A 20,947-nucleotide genomic window follows, 5' to 3' on the forward strand; every position below is an offset into this window, starting at 1 on the left:
TGTTTGACTTTGAACCATTACTGTTTGACTTTGAACCGTTACTGTTTGACTTTTCCAACCGTTACTGTTTGACTTTGAACTGTTATTGTTTGACTTTTCCAACCGTTACTGTCTGACTTTGAACCGTTACTGTCTAGACATTTGAACTATTACTGTCTACACTTTGAACTGTTATTGTCTAGACATTTGAACTGTTATTGTTTACACATTGAACTGTTATTGTCCAACTGTTACTATCTAGACATTGAACTGTTACTGTCTGAACATTCATCAGATTTTTAACTATATCTAAACTTATAGAACTCTGTTTCAAGCAAGATTAGTCTCGTTGGAAAGCTAATACACGAGGCTGCAAGTTCTTTGAAGGAAGGAGAACCCAGTTCTGCCTTTGAGATAGTCAAAATTGCTTATCAACAAACACTACCCTACAGGGTCTGTCAAGACCCAATCTCGGTTGATGACCCATAACTGGGGTTCTACAGCTCCATATTGAGCAAGACCAATTTCTTAGTTAGCTAACATCCAAAACTACAATTACTATGAGAAACTTGATCTTAATTCTCTCATCCTTCTACTCGAATTCTCTCCAAATGTTAGGAGACGAATATGTCATCAACCTTTCAAATACACACAACATCCACAATTTAACTCTTTCTCTATCATCTCAACCCCTGGTCATATCACATATCGTTTAAGACTGTAAAAAAAAGAATATGTTTATAAGAGCCAATTTATCTTATTTATTTCAATCTTCCCTCTTAACGTCAAAATAAAACATTCTTGTCGATTTTACAAACTTTCCGAACAATATTCTTCTAAACACAATCCTTGACACAGTTCCTATAAACCATAAATAACAAATGAATAATATTCCAAACAATCTATACTGTCAAGTTATAATGCATTATTATAAGTATAACATATCCAAATATTAACTTCATCAAATGGTGAAATTTCCAGAAATATAGGTTTAACTGAACTGACCTCAAACTTGCAGACCTACTGTGCGAGATATACAACTTCTATACCCAATGTTTGTTTCAGATCTCCACCGTTCAGAATCTAGAAAAAATCAGGAAGAACAACATATCCAAGTTATAGCCTAATCTAACGGTGGCCGAAGGAGAAAACAGACAGTAAAGGAGACTGTCCATAAGTGTATTTTCCCAAATATTTTCCTCCCTCGATATCTCTTAAACGGGGAATGATATAGAAAATCCCTACGGTGACAATGTACACGACATGGATGAGAACAACATACCCGAATATCGTGCTGATCCAACGGTGGAAGGTGGAGTTATAGCTGTCGGTTGATTTACCATCAATATATCTTCTCTCCAGCCTCTCTCTAAACTCTCTCCTACTCTTGCCAGTCACTCCAAGAGAGAAAATAGAATGATATTTATAGTTCTAACATCTTGTTAATTGCACATTTATCCCCACCCCTTTTTATCATTTATACATAAACTCCCAACCTTCTGTTATTTGAATATTGACCTCTCTTGATCTTATGTATTCATTTTGTCCTCACAAATGTTTTTCTTTTCAATGATTTAGTACTATATTCACTTTTCATTTCATTAATTTCACTATTTTTATCTTAATTAGGTTTCTTTAATTTAATTTAACCCATTTTACTATTGGTTAAATTTCTCATCTTTTAAATACCCAGAAAAAATTATAACCGAGGGTTTACACCTAGTGCTCTTGGGTCTTGACGAAGGACCTATTAGAGTTGGGTCCTGTGGAGGCAGGTGTAATATCCCACATCGACGGGTGATGAGTTGGTTGCTGGCCTTATTAGTAGTGCTGGTTGCTAATTTGTCAAACGCGTTTTGGGGCTATGCGTGGTTGTCAAGAACAAATCTGTGAGGGCGGTAAGGCCCAAAGCATACAATATCTGGCAGGTTGGGTCGGGCTATGACAGCAAGACCCAAAATAGCTTGGGGTCCTGCTGTACAACAAGACCCAAGAAGTTTGGGGACCCAAAAGCACTTGGTCCGGACCCAATTCTCTTGGGTCATGCGTTAGGACCCAACTAGATTGGGTCTGGTGTCAGGACCCAATTCTCTTGCGTCCTGCGTCACGATCCAAGACTAATGGGTCCTGAGTCCGGACCCAAATTTGATCCTGCGTTAGGATCCAATTCTTTTATGTCTTGCCTCTGGACCCATTTCGATTGGGTTCTGCGTCAGGATCCAATTCTTTTGTTTCTTGCATTAGGATCCATTTCGATTGGGTCCTGTGTGAGGACCCATTTTGATTGGATCCTGCCTCTGCACCCAATTCTCTTGGGTTCAGGGTCAAGACTCAATTCTTTTGGGTCAAGCGTCAGGATCCAATGTTCTTGGGTTTTAGGTTTCTAAATATTACTATTTGTGTTATAAATATTATTATTTTTATTATAATTAAAAGTATTAATATAAAAATTATTATTATTTGTATTATAAATATTATTATTTTTATTATAATTAATATTATTTGTAAAATAATTAATAAATTTGAAAAAATACTATTATTATTATAATGGAAGAAAAACAAAAAAAAAAGATAAAAAATATATAAAAATTTGAGTAGATAAGTTAAATAGACTCGATGCTATTGGATCCGGCATTGTAGCAAGATCCAACACTTTTGGTCTTGTATTGTTTTGATATTTTTTATAAAAATAAAAAGTTAACCCGTGACATAACGTGGACCACCTAACTAGTTAATTTTTATGTTTTCGAGTTTAAAACTGTTTATTTGTGCTATTGAACTATCTTATTTTTTTTTTATGTTTTTTAATTTTAAATTATTATGATATACTAATATTAAAAATAAAAAAAATATTATTTTAATATATTTTATTTAAAAAAGAAAACACTTAATTTTTTTTATGAAAAAAACAACTTCTACCGTCTCGCAGTATCTACTCTGTTTCTCTGTGTTTTGAAATCGAAACCGCTTCTTCTTCTCTGATTTATTTAGGAGTAAACTGCTATTGCTCTTCTTTACCCTAGTTTAGTGGGTGTGGCTCTCCATTCTCAATTCTCATCTAGTATTATGGAGGAAGAAAAGGATGCTTTCTACGTTGTACGGAAAGGGGATATTATTGGGGTTTATAACAACTTCTCTGACTGTCAACTTCAAGCTCAATCTTCTTCTGTAAATTTACCTTTTCTTTTGCTTAATTCCTACTTAATATTTAAAGAACAACGCTTTACTATTTTTATTGATTTTTATTTTGGAGGTGTGCAATCCTTCTGTAAGTGTGTTCAAAGGGTATGGATTGCCTAAGGAGGCGAAAGAGTACCTTTCCTCACATGGGCTCAACAACGCTGCCTATTCTATCCAAGCACCAGATGTTCAAAATGATCTTTTTGGCAAACTTCTTCCTTGCCCTTTTCAGGTCTCCTCAAATTCACTACTCTCTTCTGTTTTTTGTGCTGAACCCCATCAATTCAATGCTTGTATATTTTCAGGAACCAGCTTCTTCTTTTAGAGCGAAAGAATTAGACAACAATTTTCCTCCTAAGCGGTTGCCTCAACCGCTTGAATCAATTGTGAGTTAAGCCACCCTGTAATGTATATCATTTTGAAGTATTTGATATTGTATTAGTAGTGGACACAATGTCAAGAAATTTAGATTTCAATAAAATGTAATTAAAGGTTCTTATGAAGTTGATTGAAGGAAGTTAACTCTTGACAATATATGTGTTTGATTGGAGAATGGAGAAAGTTGCTGCTGTGACCATGTTAACTAAAATTCATTTGGAGTCTTCAGATTGCATAATGCCAAATGATCTTTTTAGATTGCTTGTTGTTGGTTACTTACTTATTTCTAGTTATTGTAAGATGGGGGATGATAGTATGAATTTTGGAACCTTTATTTTGTCAGAAATCTGAATGATAGAGACTCAAAAATTTACTACTGTTAATCCATAATCATTAATCAGACTTCTTGTTTTCTCGGGTTCCATAGGAAAACTTGGTCTGTGGAGCAGTTAGGTGAATTATTTTCTACTATTCCCTCTCCAATATTTCTTGGTCTCCAAATTTTGTAGTAATCCTCCCTCATTCTAACCACGTCTGGAGGACCAAAGCGATCTTTTAGGTAGTGTTTGTTTTTGCAGTGACATCGTGCTTTTGAAAAAAAAATGAATTTTTTTTGCTTCAAATTAATTTTTTTGGTTGTTTTTGGATTGTTTTGATGTGTTGATGTCAAAAATGAATTTTAAAAAATAAAAAAAAAGTTATTTTGATGCATTTCCAAGCGAAAAACACTTTGAAAAACAACTACTACCACAATACCAAACACTACCGAAGACATTTGTCTGGCCATAGCAATTTACTAAGATCAATGCTGGTTATTTATTGTAGGCCAAAGTTTGGAGACTGAGAGTCATCTTTTCTAACATTCACTAGTTGTCTGATAGTTGTGATTTAGCTTGTTTGTTTTTGGTGTCCAGTCATGGGTGATGCATAGTAGGATAACAGAGGTGTTGATGACCTTTTTTTGTGTTCAGTTGATGGGAGGCTGTTTACTTCATCAATACACATCTTGAAGTCATGGCATGAGTAAAAGTGAACAACACCAGTGATTTGCTGTAGGTTAGAAGACCTCACAAGGTCCCATCACCTAACAGTGTGATTTGTGAATTGGCTTGTTTGCTTTGCTTTTGACCCATGGGTGGTGCAGAGTAGGTTAACAGATGCCATGATTAACAGATGCAGTGTAGGTTACTTAAATTGATACACATGCAAAAGTCGTAACATGATTAAAATTGAACTTGATGGCTAAAAGCTGCGTTGGTAATTTAGTTCTTATAATAAGTGAGCTACCATTCATCTTCATTCTCCATAGCAGAATTATTTTTTTGAGAACATAGAATGAAAAAAAAAGAAAAGAAAATGTCTTTCTAAATCTTTTTGTTGTGTGATTTGCATCTTCAGTACCCTGTTCTTGATTTTCATTTTTACTACAGCACCCTCGCCTTAGTTTCCCAAAAATAAATAGAAGGACCTAAAGGACTACATTTCTGGTTGATTACTGTGGTTGCTCTCATTTTATTTCTACCTCATTGTTTTGCAGAAATTGCATGGGTCAACATCAATTTCAACAAATCCTCAGAAAAAGTTTCTGAAATCAGATAATGGAGTGGAAGCTAAAAGGATTTCTTCCAGTTGTGTGAGTTGCTATCCTCAGATAGTTACTGTTCTTAGACCATGATACTTGTAATAATTTTAACATTTCTTGTATTTTCATCTCCAGTTATATCGATATTTTGCTTCCCTGTATGCATATTTAATTGTAAGTGCTATTCTCAACTGTCCATGCCCATATTTTCTCACACATGTCCATATGTCAGTATATGAGTGTTAGCTCTACTGTCATGCACATATGTTTCTTGAGGTCTTATTATTTGTATTTATAGATGGTGTTTGTTCCTTTTTGAATTAGCAATTGTATTTGGTTTGGAATGTTTGTTATGTTTTGGTGATGGGTGTTGTATAACTTTAGTTCGCTGAATCTAGAATCTGACTTGCACAATGTATTTGGTTTGGAATGTTTGTTATGTTTTGGTGATGGGTATTGTATAAATTCAGTCCACCGAATTTGGAATCTGACCTGGGCAATATTTTTTGTTTAATTTGTTCAAGAACCTATTGTAACAGATACGTATCAGTCCCTGTTTGCATCCAGGGTTGTATTTCTGCTAATTCTTGCGTGTAAAACATGGGGATTTGTCTTTGAAATTTCACTGATGATATCATTTAACCTTGGATCTTTTGCCTCAATAAACCATCACTTAGGTTTAACTGAATATTTGCATTATTGATTGATCTTTCTGTCACAAGATGCAAATATTTTCATTTTTGAATCCTGAAATTATTATGCATAGCTTGAGTGTTCCAACTGTTGCAGACACATGGTAAAAGTTAATATTAGTGTCAGTGATGTGTCCTGCATGCGGAGTAAGGGTAGTAAAATTTCCCATGGAATTCATTTCCAGGCTATCATTATAGTTGCCTTGATTTTGATATGAAGTGTCTACTTGTAGCGATCTGTCTAGTTTTTGTTCAAGCCTCATGTATGGCATGGTATATAGTATTCTTTAAATCCCAGTTTAACAATAATCTTCAACCATGGGCATGCCCATTGCCCAGCCCTCCTGCATTCTTGAGTTTGATGGTGCTTCAAAAGGAAATCCGGGACCAGCTGGTGCGGGAGCTGTACTACGAGCTGAAGATGGAAGCATGGTAGGTACTTTTGAGTTGAACAAGTCCAAATATCGTGGAGTTTTGGCACTGAACAGTTGTGAATTCTGGTAGACTATTTGGTGCAAATATTTCACCTAGGGCAGCACTACTGTTTTGATTTTTTATCAGGCTTTATGTTTATGTATCGAGTTAGATTCTATCTCTTTTGAACTCCATGCTTTGCTAGGTCTGCCGGCTTCGTGAAGGGTTAGGAATTGCAACAAATAATGTTGCTGAATATCGAGCTGTACTTTTAGGACTGAAACATGCGCTTAAGAAAGGGTTTAAATACATTTGTGTGCAAGGAGACTCGAATCTTGTCTGTATGCAGGTTTGTTATTTGTTCTTACTTTATTAAATTATTTATTTTGTTTGCTATTGCATCATTAAAGTATTCATTTGTTTTCTAGTTAAAGGTTTTTGCATGTATCAAGTTTTTGGAAACAAAATGACGGAAAATGAAATATAAGAATCACAAATTAAGTTCGAATAAGTGACTTCAAAATGAGGAAAGATACTGGATAGTCCTTTGAAATACCCTGTTGGACCTTGTATCTGAGTGGAGTTCTTTATGTGTTAATTATATTGTATTTATGAGAGTCCTGTTCATGTGTTAATTATATTCTATATCCTAATGCTCGTTTATTTTCTTTGGCAACATTACCATGTGCATATGTCGTAGTATGAAATCATTGACAATTCATGTCAGCAGTAATATTGCAATAAATTTGAGACTTGTTTTTAATTTCTGTTTAAGCAACACACTCATGGTTCTTATCATTTTATTGTTCTGGCTTCTAGCATTGATCTACTTTAGATGTGAATATATCTTTATCTATTTTGATATTTTCTTGTTTAAACTTGTGCTTTTGACAATTACTTGTATACAGATTCAGGGTTTATGGAAATTAAAAAACCAGAATCTGGCTGACTTGTGTAAAGAGGCCAAGGAGCTGAAGGATATGTTCACATCATTCCAGATCAAACATGTTCCTAGGGTACAAGCAGATAATTACTTGTTTACTCAGAAACTGCACTATCTACTTGATGTGTTTTAGTTGCCGCAAATATGTAGATTTACTTCGTATTTAATCATTTATTAAATTTAAGTCACTAAAAGATTCCAAATCTCAAAATTCAAAAAAATCAACATATATTGTTCAACGGCACTTGATCATTCTAATGACTCGATATAACTTGCTATATATGTAAAAGTTACCTTCTAACTAGTTAAACTACTATTCCTCTGAGTTTTATATCCACCCCATATGATTTCACCATAGTTGTTATTTCTGTCTTTGTCACTCTTGCTCTCTTTCACCATTTTCTTGCTTTATTAGTTTGGTTCAGTTTCACTTAGAAAGTTTTACCAAAGAAAAGGGTTTAAATGTTGTTGTGATCCATGACCTCTTGACCTAGCATTCCTACCCTTACCATCTCTTTTATAGTTATACAATTTACTTTTATTTTTTATTTGAGTTAGACTTGTAAAATTTAATGAATCGCAGTGAATTGAATTTGTTGAATTGCATGATTACATTTGTGATTCACCCCATGATTAGCATTGTATTGTATCTGATCTGGGATGAATCATAAGATTTGAATTGTGAATTGTGAGAATCTAACAACCTCTCTGATTAAATTACACCGACCAATTTGCTTCTTGTCAATTCATCTAAATGATATAATCACTGATTTGTTGGCTGTCAATTCATCGAAATGATGCTACCTTAAATGCATCTGTCATAAAGCAATCAGCATTTCTTGGTTTCTCATTCAGGTGACCAGCTTTATGAATTTAATCTTTCGGCTTGGAGCCATTGACCTCATGTTATTTCGATAGGCTTATATCACTTTTCACATCAGGGTTTTCTGAGCTCATGCATGTGGTTTGATGTCCATTTATGCATCTCTATCATAAACTAATTATCCTTTCACAATATCACATGTAGGAGACAGTTTATCAAATTGATCCTGAGCTTTGGAGCCATTGACCCTAGTGTCATTTTCTTGTCTTTCTTTGCACTTCAAAGGTCTATTGCTCCATATGATTTTTGTCAGTTCATGTATCTAGCTTGGTGTCTTTTCTATGCATATGGTGGCTACATTAGTCATAATACTGTGTTCTCAACCTCTGCAAGGCTTGCCAAATATATATAGTGCAATTCCATCGTCAATGCACTCATCGATTTGAACTGTTATATGCATGGTACTTGTGCTGCGTTGTTGATTTAGTATTTAGTATTTTTTTCTAAGATGGTCATATTGGTCGTGGCAATTTATTTGCATTTGTTTGATAGCCTGATTACAAATGGCATATTCTTTGTTTCATCTTCAAGGAATTCAACTTTGAAGCTGATGTTCAAGCAAACCTGGCTGCTAATCTTAGGGGTGAGGACATTCATGCTTGTGTTTTTATGGATTCTTGCACTTCATGTTGTTTTATGTGTTAGCTTCAGAATAATTGGCTTGTTTGAATTTGTATACAGATGGTCAGATTGAAGAAGATTGTATCAGAAAGTAATTCAGGCCCTAGGGGTTGTGAACATATATCTGTTTTTCAAATTGTAAACAGGAAAACTAGTTGCTCTGGAATTTTGGGACATGGTATCCTGTATGGGGCAGAAACTGAAATGATGGGTAATAGTAGTAGAACATATAATTAAACGATCCATTTCTTTTGCAGTGTTTTTTTTTGGATGGAAGGTAGAAAGTATGAAATCGTCAATGCTCTTCGACTCTCTTCTCTTCTTTTCATTAGTGTAGTGTTTTCTTACTCATCTAATCTACCTCGCACCGTAGCATATATGGCTTCAAAATCTTGAAATCAATCTCATCCTTGTTCTACTTCTTAGTTTGTATACAGAGTTATCGTCACCTTCCACTCAGGCTCGCACTTTATTTTCAAGCAGGGTAAACACTTTTGCATGAGTGGCCTTAGCTTTTCTTTGTATCTCCAATATCTCTTGGTTATGGATGAAATTTAACCTCTAAGGAAATAAAAAGCCAAAATGCTAATCACAATCTATAAATCCCCACGTTATTGGGTTTTGCCCATATCTTAAATATTATAGAGACAATTAATTCACTTAGGTAGATATCTTATATATAACTAAGAGTATTATACTATATTGACTTGACACTATTGGGAGTTTGAAATACTGTGAATTGAATTGAATTGAATTCAATGATTAAATTAATTTGTGTTTGGAATTTTTTGAGGGTATGAATTTAAATTCCAAAAAAGTTAAGGTGAATCATTAATTAATATAAAAATCTATATATTCTATAATAATTTTGGAAAATTTCAGAAAATGTACATGCCATTTATAATCAATAATATAACACTCTTTCACATCTAGAAAAATCATTATTAAAGACCTAGTCGTGTGCACCCACTTTGTAAGGTGATTTAATTTTAATCATCCATTTGTTTGTGAATTTACTTTGATTATTAACAATATTTTATTATATAAAATATATAATCCATGTATTATGCTAACTAATGTAATTTCTTATTTGATGATTTATGATAATTAATATAATTAACTTTTCAGTTTTTGGTTATATTATGAAAAATGAGCTTGAAAATAATTTATTAATGTTTTTTTTTCAAGTTTATTAAAATAATAGGGAACAAATCTTACAAATTAAAAAGTTGAATGAGAATGGAATTGAAAAAAAATCTAATTTCATAAATTATCTCAAATAAAATAAATAATAATCAAAATAATAGAGATCAAATCTAACAGATAAAAAAATTGAAAGATGATGAAATTAAAATAATAATAATTACAATTTCATAAATTATTTTAAATTAAATAAGTAACAATCAAAAGAATAAGGACCAAATTTGATAGATAAAAAATTTCAATTTAAAAAATGATAAGAGAAAAGTAAATAACAATCATAAAAATAAGGACTAAAGTTAATATAAAAATCAAATTAAATTAAATTTTAAGGGATGAATTTGAAAAAAAAAGATTCAAACAAAATATATAGCAATCAAAAGTTTGAGGACCAAATTTGATATAATCAGCAAATAATATGATATTTTTAAATTTTTCACAACTTCTGCAAATTGTTTTCCGCCCAAAATAAAAGGAAAACACTTTCCTGGAAATCAAGCCAAATTTTCCTTTGACAGGAAAGTATTTTCCGTTGACCAAATTTCCTAATGGAAAACAAACACAGGAAAGTTTGGAAAGTGGTTTCCCGGAAACCACTTTCCGGGAAACACGGGAAACCACTTTCCGGGAAACAAATGCACCCTTAGTGTGTGTATGTCAGAAAAAAACAATATTAGGTCCGATAACAATGAAAATCAATTTACTTAAATCTAATACAATTAACATTCAACTTTTAAACTTCTATAAATATTAGGGGAGATCATTTTCGGTTCAGTTCAGTTTTTACCTAAAAAAATAACCAAACAGAATAATTTTTTTAAAAAAACCGAAACCGGTTCAAACCAACCGGTTTCGGTTTGGTTATTTTAGAGCAAAAACCAAAACCCAACCAATTGGCTCAGTTTTTTCCGATTTGGCTTGGTTGTTTTCCGGTTTGGCTCGGTTTTTAACTTCGGTTCGGTTCGATTTGGTTTTTCGGTTTCAGTCTTATGAAACCAAAACGAACCAAACTAGTTAGTTTTTTCAATATTCTAATCGGTTTTTTCACGGTTCTGTTTTTTCGGTTATTGTTTTTCCAGTTTTCTTAGTTTAATCGGTTTTTTTATTATTTTTTCTCACCCCTAATATATATGTTTATAATTTGAATTATTTCTTTATTTATATTGAACTCGTTTTATATTGCACCTATCCAATCCAAACATATATATTTGTTGAATGATTATTTGTACAATTTTCTATCATTTGAAACTAGATGAAAAAAAAAAAAGAATTAACATTATTATAATAAAAAAATACTTTCTTAAATGAAATAATAAGATATTCTATATATGCATACTAGTTGGATGCCAGTGCTACGCGGCGAACTTACTTTTTATTTTATAAAAAATACTATAAAAATTTATAATACAAAAAATAATAACTTTTTTTTCCAAATTTATTAATTATTTTATTAATAATATTAATTATAATAATAATAATAATAATAATAATATTTATACCACAAATGATAATATTTTTAATATTCATACTATTAATTATAATAATAATAATAATATTAATAACACAAATAATACTATTTTTTATATGAATATTTAGAATTATAATAAAAATAAAAATAATATTTATCACATAAATAATTATATTAAGAATTCCAAGGATGATTATAACACACATTATTATATTAAGAAAACCGAAGAATATTTATAACACAAATTATTTGGGTCCTGGTGAGGACCCATTGCATTGGATCTAGCACAAGACTTGGTCGCGTCCAGGCCTAACATTGAGTTGGACGCGGCCGTGTCCAGGCCCAACGTTGAGTTGGACGCGGTTGTGTCCAGACCCAACATGGGTTGGGCGGGGACGCGTCGACACCCAACATGGAGTTAGACTCGGTCGTGTCCAGTCGCAATGTGGAGGAGAGCGTGGACTCGGTCGTGTCCAGTCGCAATGTGGAGTAGAGCGTGGACACGTCCAGGGCCAACATATGGATGGGCGCGGTCACTCCAGACCCAACGTGGGGTTGGGTGGGGACGCGTCCAGGGCCAACGTGGGGTTGGGCGCGGACGCGTCCAGGTCCAACCCGGAGTTGGACGCGGAAGCGTCGAGCCCAACATTGGGTTGGGCGTGGACGCGTCCAGGGCCAACTTGGAGTCGGGCGGGCACGCCTCCAGACCCAACATGGGGTTGGGCGGGGACGCGTCCACGCCCAACATTGAATTGGACTAGGTCGCGTCCAGTCGCAACGTGGAGTTGGGGGTGGACGTGTCCAGATCCAACATATGGATGGGCGCGGTTGCTCCAGACCCAACATGGGGTTGGGCAGGGACGCGTCCAGACCCAACATGGAGGTGGCCGCGATTGCATCCAGACTCAACATGGGGTTGGGCGTGGACACGTTGAGGTCCAACATGTTATTACCACCAAAGAAAAACCATATAGTTGATTTGAAGGATAAAATAAATAATAATAATAATAATAATAATAATAATAATAATAATTATTATTATTATTATTATTATTATTATTATTATTTGTGCCATAAATATTATCGTTTTTATTATAATTGAAGGTATTAATATTAATACTATTGTTTGTGTTATAAATATTATTACTTCTATTATAGTTCAAAGCATTAATATCAAAACTATTATTATTTGCGATACAAATATTTTTATTTTTATTATAATTGAGAGTAATAATATTTATTTTTATTGTAGTTCAAACTATTAATATAAAAAAATATTATTATTTGGGGTACAAAGATTATTATGTTTATTATCATTGAAAGTAGTAATACTAAATTTTTTTTTTATCATGTTTGGCCCTTGCGCCACGCCAGGTTTGACCCTTAGCCTTGGGAACAGGGCAAGCCAGCCCCAGTGCCACGTGGTGTGCGGGTCTGACCCTGTAAAAGGGTAGGCAACCCAAGCACCAGGTGTCCTCATGTGGGGGCACGAACCTGGCTCCCTCCCCGGGCAAGGGAAGTCAACCCCAACGCCACCTGGCACTCGGCTCTGACCCAGCGCAAGGGTAGGTAACCCAAGCGCCAGGTGCCCCTACGTGGGGGCTCGGGCTGGCTCATGCCCAGGGCAAGGGCAAGCCAACCTCAACGCCACGTGGCGTACGGGTCTGACCCAGCGCAAGGGCAGGTCAGCCCAAGCACCAAGGCAGGTTAGCCAAAGCACCAGGGCAGGTCAGCCCAATCGCCAGGTGTCCTCATGTGGGGGTGCGGGCCCGTCTGACACCCAGGCAGCCCCACTAAAACTTGAAGTGATTATCTTCTTCCCAAGCATCCCTTCAATGTCAAATGCATTTTAGTGAAAAGACAACCCCAACCCTCCCCCGCTGCCCTTGCAGCTCTTTATGGCAAGGGCTTAACTGCCATTACATTGCTCCAATCCACAGTGCTCTGAGTCTAGGTAAACAGTAAGAGAGGCAATGAATCCTTTTAGTATATTGTGTAATTTATTTGAAAGTTCTTAATTACAATCTACTATTGAAAAAAAAAAACTACAAGTTATATTACATGATTTAATATTTTTATTTAGAAATGACTTAATTAAAAAATAATAAGAGTATGAATGAAATATAATTTAATTTCTATATTAAAATAATTTTTTAAACAAGTTAAGATATCTTAAAATAGATTGGTTTGATATTAAAATTAGTTTTCTTATTTTATGTTTAGTTAAAAATATGCAATATACATTTTAAATAAAATGTTACAAGATAACTTTTCATATGGTCAAAATAAAAATAATTAACTATAATGATATTGTAAAAAATTTCATTTAAAGTTCTTTTTGTTGAAAACAAATTGTGTAATATTTTGCTTTACATAATGGATGTAGAATTTTCATGTCAGACGCATGGCCTTAGCATATTGATCACATTGCTTGCCACTTGTCAACATGGTAAACTCTAATAGATATTTCTACAATTTTACAGATAAAGGTATCGTTATACTTTTACATATATAGATAGATAAATAGATATTAATTATTACTTTAAAATACGTGATTTTTTTTTATTGTACAAAGCTTTACTATATATAATCTCATACATTTTTATCGTCGATGAGTTGTATAAAATTTTACATTTTATTAATTTGATCCACAAATTTTTTTTTTATGATTTATTCTTAATTAAATATCAATTAATTTTGATTTCTTATAAAAATATAAAATTAAATGAAAAGATGTTAAATATGGGTGACATGCTATAACTTTCGTAAAAGATACACTTTGATTCTTGAACTTTAAAAATCATGTAAATTATATAATTTCAGCATCTCAATATTTTTCCAATTTAATTTTGATACAAAATTTTATTTTTGTTATTTTTTAGTTCCTTGTTGAGGGAGAAGAGAGAGAGAGTTGTTGGATTCTGGTGGTAGAGAGAGAAAAGTGTTGTTGACACTAATTTAGGCAATCAAATCAGACGATATTTATGTCAAATAGTTTTATTTGATGATGAAAAATCATATTAGGTGTTTATTTACCTTTAAAATTCATGAAAAAACAAATCTGAACTCGAGTTGATTTTCGATTTTTATGGTGGTTTTTCGGGTTTTCTGAGACCATAAATAGATTTATCATAATTCTTATGATTTTTTATAGATATTTGGGGTAAAAAATAGGTTGAAAAGGGTTTTTGGGTAAAAAAACTTTAAGCCGCAATTTTTGGGCAAATCACACAACGTGTTATCTAATATTTTTTTTTCAAAAATATCATGTCGTCCGTCTCAGTTGCAAACAAAAAAAAAACTAAGGGATCAATCGCATGGGCCCTAACAAAATAGGCCACATGGGTTGACTTGACTTGTCAGGTCCAACAATGCTTGACCTTTGCTTTTTTTTTTTCTAATTCTTTTTTTAAATTAATAATTTTTGTTTTATGGTTTTTAGTTTTAATTTTTTTAATTTATATTTAAATTAATATTTCTCCTCTCTTTCATTTTGTTTGCAGAGTCTCTTTTAAATAACAATTATTTTTTTAGTTATGTATTTAAATTTGAAGAGTTTTTCTGATTCATCTATAATTTTATTGTTTTATCTTTTGTATGGATGAACTTTATTTTTGAGAAATATTTTTTTCAGATAATATTTCCAATATGTGCAGCCTTACATGATGTCTTTTTCCGTTTTATTTTATTCGATTAATTTAATTTGTGTCTTTATTTCTATTATGATTTGGTTAAATAAAAAAATTATTTTAATAAAAAATTTTAGCAAACCCAACTGGAAAAATATCTCATCTTTTGATATTAAATATTTTGATCTATATTTGTCTCTTGATTTTTTAATTTTTATTTTTAGATATCATTAATAACTTTTTATTTATATATTCTCACACAGTTCTCGATTTATTTAATTAAATGTATGTATACATATTTTTATTTGAACTTAAATTTTTTAAATTATAGAAATATATTAAAAAAACTTGCATATATAATTTTTTTATAATGATAGCGTGAATCACATAACTAGTATTATCTATAAAATTACGAAATCAATGTCAAAATATTTAGTCCATTTAAGACTAAGTTGAAATTTCTCCTATTTTCTTAATTTTAGCGGTCCTTTCAACTTGTATGTGTAATGATGACAAAATAAAATACATTTTGCTTCTTAAATAATTGGCATAGCGAACAATTAAAGCTGCACACGCAATTGAGGATTTATACAATTGGCCTTTTGCTCTCGAACACAAGACTTTTATAAAAAAAACATATTTCTGTCATGAACTATGTCAACAAAATAAATATTAATGACTTTCGAATGATCTTTATTACTCTCTCTTTTTTTTTTTATTTATGGCATAATTATAAAAAAAAATTTCTAATGTTTATTTGCAATTCATTTTCTTGTTATAGTTTTAGAAATTACATTTCAAATTATATGTGAAATAAAAATTTAAAAATGATCAGAAAAATAAAATTAATCTCATGTATAATATAACTCAAATAAATCAATTTCTTTTTGCATTCTCTTCCCTATCCTTCTCTCCCTTCCCTTCTGAATTATAACCAATGAATTAATTTCGCTATCTAAATATGGTAAATTTACTGATCTTGCAAGGCAACAAGCTGAATTCTTCCATCCCTAAGTCACTCTTTGTATAGATCTCTCAATGTTCTTACCTTCCCAACAACCTCTTGACTGGAAGTATCCCTATAAGTCTGTGCGAGTTATTACCATACTCATCAAACAATCTTCTCTCTAGTCCAATATCTCTCTCACTGGGGAGAGCTTTTCAGGCAACCCAGGTTTCTGTGTTCCCGTCCATGTTAATTCATTGGTTACCCTCTTTCGATTGTAAGTGTGAATACATGAGGGAAACTTTGATCGGAATAACACCATACTTCTCTTTTGTATCAAGCATCTTCTTCCATACACTTGTGAGCTTCTATGTTATTTCAGCAACACACTTCCCTTGGTAAAAGGCCTGTTTCAGCATGTGATCTGGCTCGCAAACGAATAATTGTCTGGCACAAAAAAAATGATGTTATATTTTGATGCGAAACTTGTGATCATATGATCATGCAATCTATTATTAAGATTGAGATCTAATCCTGAAAAGTCGAAAGATGTTTGATAAAAGTGTGTCACAGTTGAAATTTATCCTAAGACACCAGCATTATGGAAATGAAGTCGAATGACGCTATGAAGTCAATTAATTTTCGATAAGTCAAATTCAATTCGTTCAAGAACCAAGAAATGCAAGAATCTCTCTCACACATTAAAACTAAAAAGTTTAGAAGTATTATTCATCAAAGGTTGCCGAAACATAAGCTTATAAGAGTTTAAGTACTTTTGAAAAATTAGCTCTAATGGATCTACCGTTACGTACTGAATTGATCCACTTACAGAACTGACTCAAAACCTATATTAGTAAGCCCAAATCATGATCTAGACAAGTTTTTGATCCTAACTAAAAATAAAATATTAATTAAACCCAAACAAGCCTTGGGCTGTAGCTGAAATAATAAAAATATAACTCATAAGTTAATTCCCTATGCTAATATGAGAAGATAAGAAGAAAATCAAACAATACAAGTCTAATATAAGACTTATTTGACAGAATTCAGAATGTCTTTATTTTCAACAAGTCACCGTTACATATAGGGCAAGCTGCTGGTTATACAAGGAAACCATGTTGGTTGCTAGTTATACAAGGAAACCATAGTGATAACTAGAGTGATCTTAGAAAGCTATACATAGTAAGCTAAATCTTCTTTCGTAATTATAAGAGTATATACAACCTGTATGGTATGCTATTAACAAGGCATAACTTATATGGTAAAGTATTTATTGCTTTTTATTGACACTCCCTTTAAATTGATGCAAGACATCCATAAGCATCAATTTGTCTGAAAGAAAATTATATTGTTGTGTGAAAGCCTTGGTAAAGATACCTGCCATTAAAGATTGTTAGATACATGACGAAGAGAGATAGTTTGAGCTTCAAATGCCTCACGAATAAAATGACTATCAACTTTGATGTGTTTAGTGCGTTCATGGAAGATGGGATTGGCTGAAATGTGAATGACACTAGTATTATCTACATGCAAAGAGGTACTAGGGCCACTTGGAGAAAGGCCAAGTTCAGCTAATAGCCCTCAAAGCCAATTTATCTCAGTGCAAGCTTGGGACATGGCCCTATATTCAAATTCAGTAAAACACTTAGAAACACGGTCCTATTTCTTGCTTTTTCAATAAATAAGAGTCAGACCAAGAAACATACATTAACCTGAAGTAGAACATCGAGTGTCACTACAGCTGACATAATCAACATCATTATATGCTATTAGATTTAGTAAAGTACCAGTAAGATAGAAAAGTCCCCACAAAGATGTATCGTGAACATAGCGAATGATTCATCGAACTAAAACCATATGAAGGTGCCGAGGAGAAGTCATGAATTGACTAACTTGTTGAACTGCATAAGAAATATCAGGTCTAGTGTAAGATAGACTAAGCTTCCAACCAACATTTGATAGGCTATAGGGTCTGATAACAAGTCACCTTCCTCTTTGCATAGCTTGAGATTTAGTTCCATAGAAGTATTAAGAAGAGGAGAGTCCTAGAGACTAGCAGCAACCACCATATCCTAGGCATACTTGTGTTATGACAGAAAAATACCATGTGAAGTAGCAGTAATTTCCAGACCAAGAAATATGTAAGAGATCCCAAATCCTTCATGTGAAAACTATTTTAATTGGGAGATTAGAACCAAATCAGTGCCCGTGATGATTATGTCATTAACATACACCAAAAGAATGACAATCCCAATCTTAGTTTTGCGAAGAAACAATGATGCACGAGGAGCCTATTTGAGACCATACAAGGAGCGACGTAACTTACACACTACAAAAGTAGGGGTGGGAAGTAAACCTGCTGGAGGACGCATATAAAAATCTTCCTTGAGATCCCTATGAAGAAAGACGTTATTTACATCTATTTGGTATAAAACCCAATTTTGAGAAGTGGCAATAGCCAACATTATATGACTGGTGGTCATTTTGGCCATCGGATCAAAGGTTTCCTTGTAATTGACTTCATATTCTTGATTGTTTTCAAGAGTTACTAAATGAGCTTTATACTTGTCCATATTACCATCTGACTTAACCTTAATCAAATAGACCCACTTATATCCAAGTGGAGTCACATCTGTAGGACAATCCACCACGTCCCAAGTGTTATTATCCTCAAGAGTTCCTCCTTCATGGCCTGTTGCCAGCATTGTTCTTTGACTGCCTATGAATAACCAGTAGGAATAACAATAGAAGATAGAGTGGTTGGCAATGCAAAAGTATTATTACCTATCATCTATGATGAGAATACATAACGGTCAAAAGGACTAGATACTATAAAGGAACGACGTAGAGAAGCAGATGACGAGGCAGGAGTAGAAGGGGGCAGCACTGGAGGTCTCCTCTAGTATACCATCCCTAGCTTGAACCTTTTAACATGAGTACTAGGAGCACTAAACTTGTCATCAAAAGAAGGCAAGAAAATAACAGAAGACTCTGATGAGGAAGACATAGGAAAAAACCATTGATTTTCAAAGAAGAGCATATTCCGTGAAACACGAAGGCAATTAGAATTAGGATCATAGTATAAATATCCCTTTTGTGTGACATTATATCCCAAGAAGTCACAACGAATGGATTGGGCAAAAAGCTTGTTTCTGTCATGCATGGGAAGATGCATAAAACATACACACCCAAAGATGTGAAGATTTGTATAGGTAGGATTGTGATGATAAAGCCTTCAAATATAGAGCTTCAAAATCCAAAGCTTGGGAAGGGAGTCTATTTATGAGAAAGGTTGTTGTGGTAAGTGCTTCTACCAAAAAATATAGGAGGAACTGAAGACTTAATGATCCGGACAACATTTAAAAGATGACAATTCTTGCATTTAACTACTCCATTTTATTATGGAGTATATAGACAAGAACATTGAGAGATAATAACTTTAGAGTGCAAGAAAGAATGGAACTTATTAGACATATATTCCCCACCCGAGTCGGACCGAAGAATTTTAACAGCGGCTGAAAATTGAGTGTCACTAAGAGCTAAGAACAGTTTAAACATTTGGAAAACCTCTTATTTGTTTTGTAAGAAATACACCCATGTATATCTACTGTAGTCATTTATAAATGTTATGAAATATTTGTATTGTTCATGAGAAATAACAAGACTAATACCCAAACATCACTATGAATGATCTTAAAACTGTGTGTGGCTCTATGTCCTTCAGAAGGAAAGGGTAAAGTCTTACTTTTGTCAAGTTTGCAAGTTGCACAATCAGGAAGTATAGAACAAGAAGAATGCTCTTTATTATTTAATAGACCTGATTTCAACAAACATGATAGGCCTCTAGAATGAGGATGACCAAGGAATTTATGCTAGATTTCATTTGGCACTATAGACTTATGACAAATACAATATAAAGAAGGAAGGTAAGCTTCGTGGAACAAGTAGTTGTAGGTAAAAGAGACGTCTATGCTTAGGTCCTTTCACTATCAACAGCCTTGACATCTGATCCTACATAACACAACTGATTAATACTTAAAAGTGCATTTTCACTAAGGTTTTATATCATCATATTGCACTTAAAGTATTATTAAATTCTCTAACTTAAGCATGTTTTATAATAACAAGTTTGATAATATAAGATATCTTTAATTTATGGTAAATGCTCATTTTAAATGCAGACATATCTCACAATTCAAAGGATTGATTGATGTGTTTAACTATTGAAATTGAGAAGATAAAGAGAGGGCTAATCTTAGAAAAGAGATGTTGATTCAATTCCAATTGGAATACCATTCGGTTATTGGGTCATAACTGGAGTAGTAGACTTTAGATTTAGGTGTAATTTATCTTGATGGAAAGCTGAGATATAGACCTAAAATATTCATGTAGAGTCCAAGATTCAAAACTGTCGTTTTCAACTTCAAATCTTAGTAACAAAAAAGAAGTCTGAATTTGTCATGTAGCTCAGACACTATTTGGTGTTCAGCCCATATCTTGAGTTCTAGAAATCCAAATGAGCTCATTTTTTTTTGTTGGAAATCGAAGAAAAATTCCCACAACTTTCATGAAGAATATCTGTTCAGTTTCTTATGTTAGAAATGATGTTTTGTCCAGCCAATAAGTTAATAGCTAGCCACCAAGTCAATGGTTGACCACCAACTCAATAGTTAGTCATCAAATCAATAGTTTTAAATTTTAGCCTATAAAAGAAGGCATTTGCCATACATTTAGGCATCTTGGTTTTCATATCAAGATCTTGCTCTTGCTTTATTTCTTGGTATTTTTGTAATGTTCAAGTTTTATTTCATGTTAGATTTTCATTAATCTCTTGTTTATGCTTTTCATTTCCTTTACTATACTCAGTTAACTTATATCATAATTATGTTCTTATCTTTTTTATTTATGTTTGTCTTTTTTATTATGTTTAGCTAAGTTTATTTTGTCAATGTGAAAAGGTTACACTAATAGTGTTGGAATAAGTATAGTATATAAACTCAACATGGACTTTAATGTTTATATTCAAAAAAGT

General features: G+C 33.0%; 1 protein-coding gene across 4 annotated transcripts; it reads left to right on the forward strand.

Annotated features, from left to right (window-relative positions):
- The first annotated feature begins 2,893 nt into the window (after nt 1–2,893).
- Nucleotides 2,894–8,986, forward strand: LOC7472561 (uncharacterized). Of its 4 annotated transcripts, XR_008059127.1 has the most exons (11): nt 2,894–3,147; nt 3,233–3,391; nt 3,465–3,545; nt 5,075–5,170; nt 5,255–5,293; nt 6,151–6,243; nt 6,431–6,574; nt 7,134–7,241; nt 8,196–8,276; nt 8,583–8,634; nt 8,733–8,986. XR_008059127.1 is itself a non-coding variant. In XM_024598630.2 (10 exons), the coding sequence occupies exons 1-10, from the start codon at nt 3,046–3,048 to the stop codon at nt 8,765–8,767; spliced, it is 909 nt and encodes a 302-aa protein (XP_024454398.1). In that variant the 5' UTR covers nt 2,894–3,045; the 3' UTR covers nt 8,768–8,986. The 4 variants fall into 4 exon arrangements, 3 of the variants coding, with proteins under 3 accessions (XP_024454398.1, XP_024454399.1, XP_024454401.1); XM_024598630.2 differs by lacking the exon at nt 8,196–8,276; XM_024598631.2 differs by lacking the exons at nt 5,255–5,293; nt 8,196–8,276.
- The last annotated feature ends 11,961 nt before the right edge of the window (nt 8,987–20,947 follow it).

This window comes from Populus trichocarpa, chromosome 4 (assembly GCF_000002775.5).
Source record: "Populus trichocarpa isolate Nisqually-1 chromosome 4, P.trichocarpa_v4.1, whole genome shotgun sequence".
NCBI lineage: Eukaryota > Viridiplantae > Streptophyta > Magnoliopsida > Malpighiales > Salicaceae > Populus > Populus trichocarpa.

Coding starts and splice junctions, on each gene's coding strand:
- LOC7472561 (XM_024598630.2), top strand. CDS start 3,046: ATGGAGGAAGAAAAGGATGCTTTCTACGTTGTACGGAAAGGGGATATT. Junction 3,546..5,074: donor CTCAACCGCTTGAATCAATT/GTGAGTTAAGCC, acceptor ATTGTTTTGCAG/AAATTGCATGGGTCAACATC. Junction 5,171..5,254: donor AAAGGATTTCTTCCAGTTGT/GTGAGTTGCTAT, acceptor TTTCATCTCCAG/TTATATCGATATTTTGCTTC.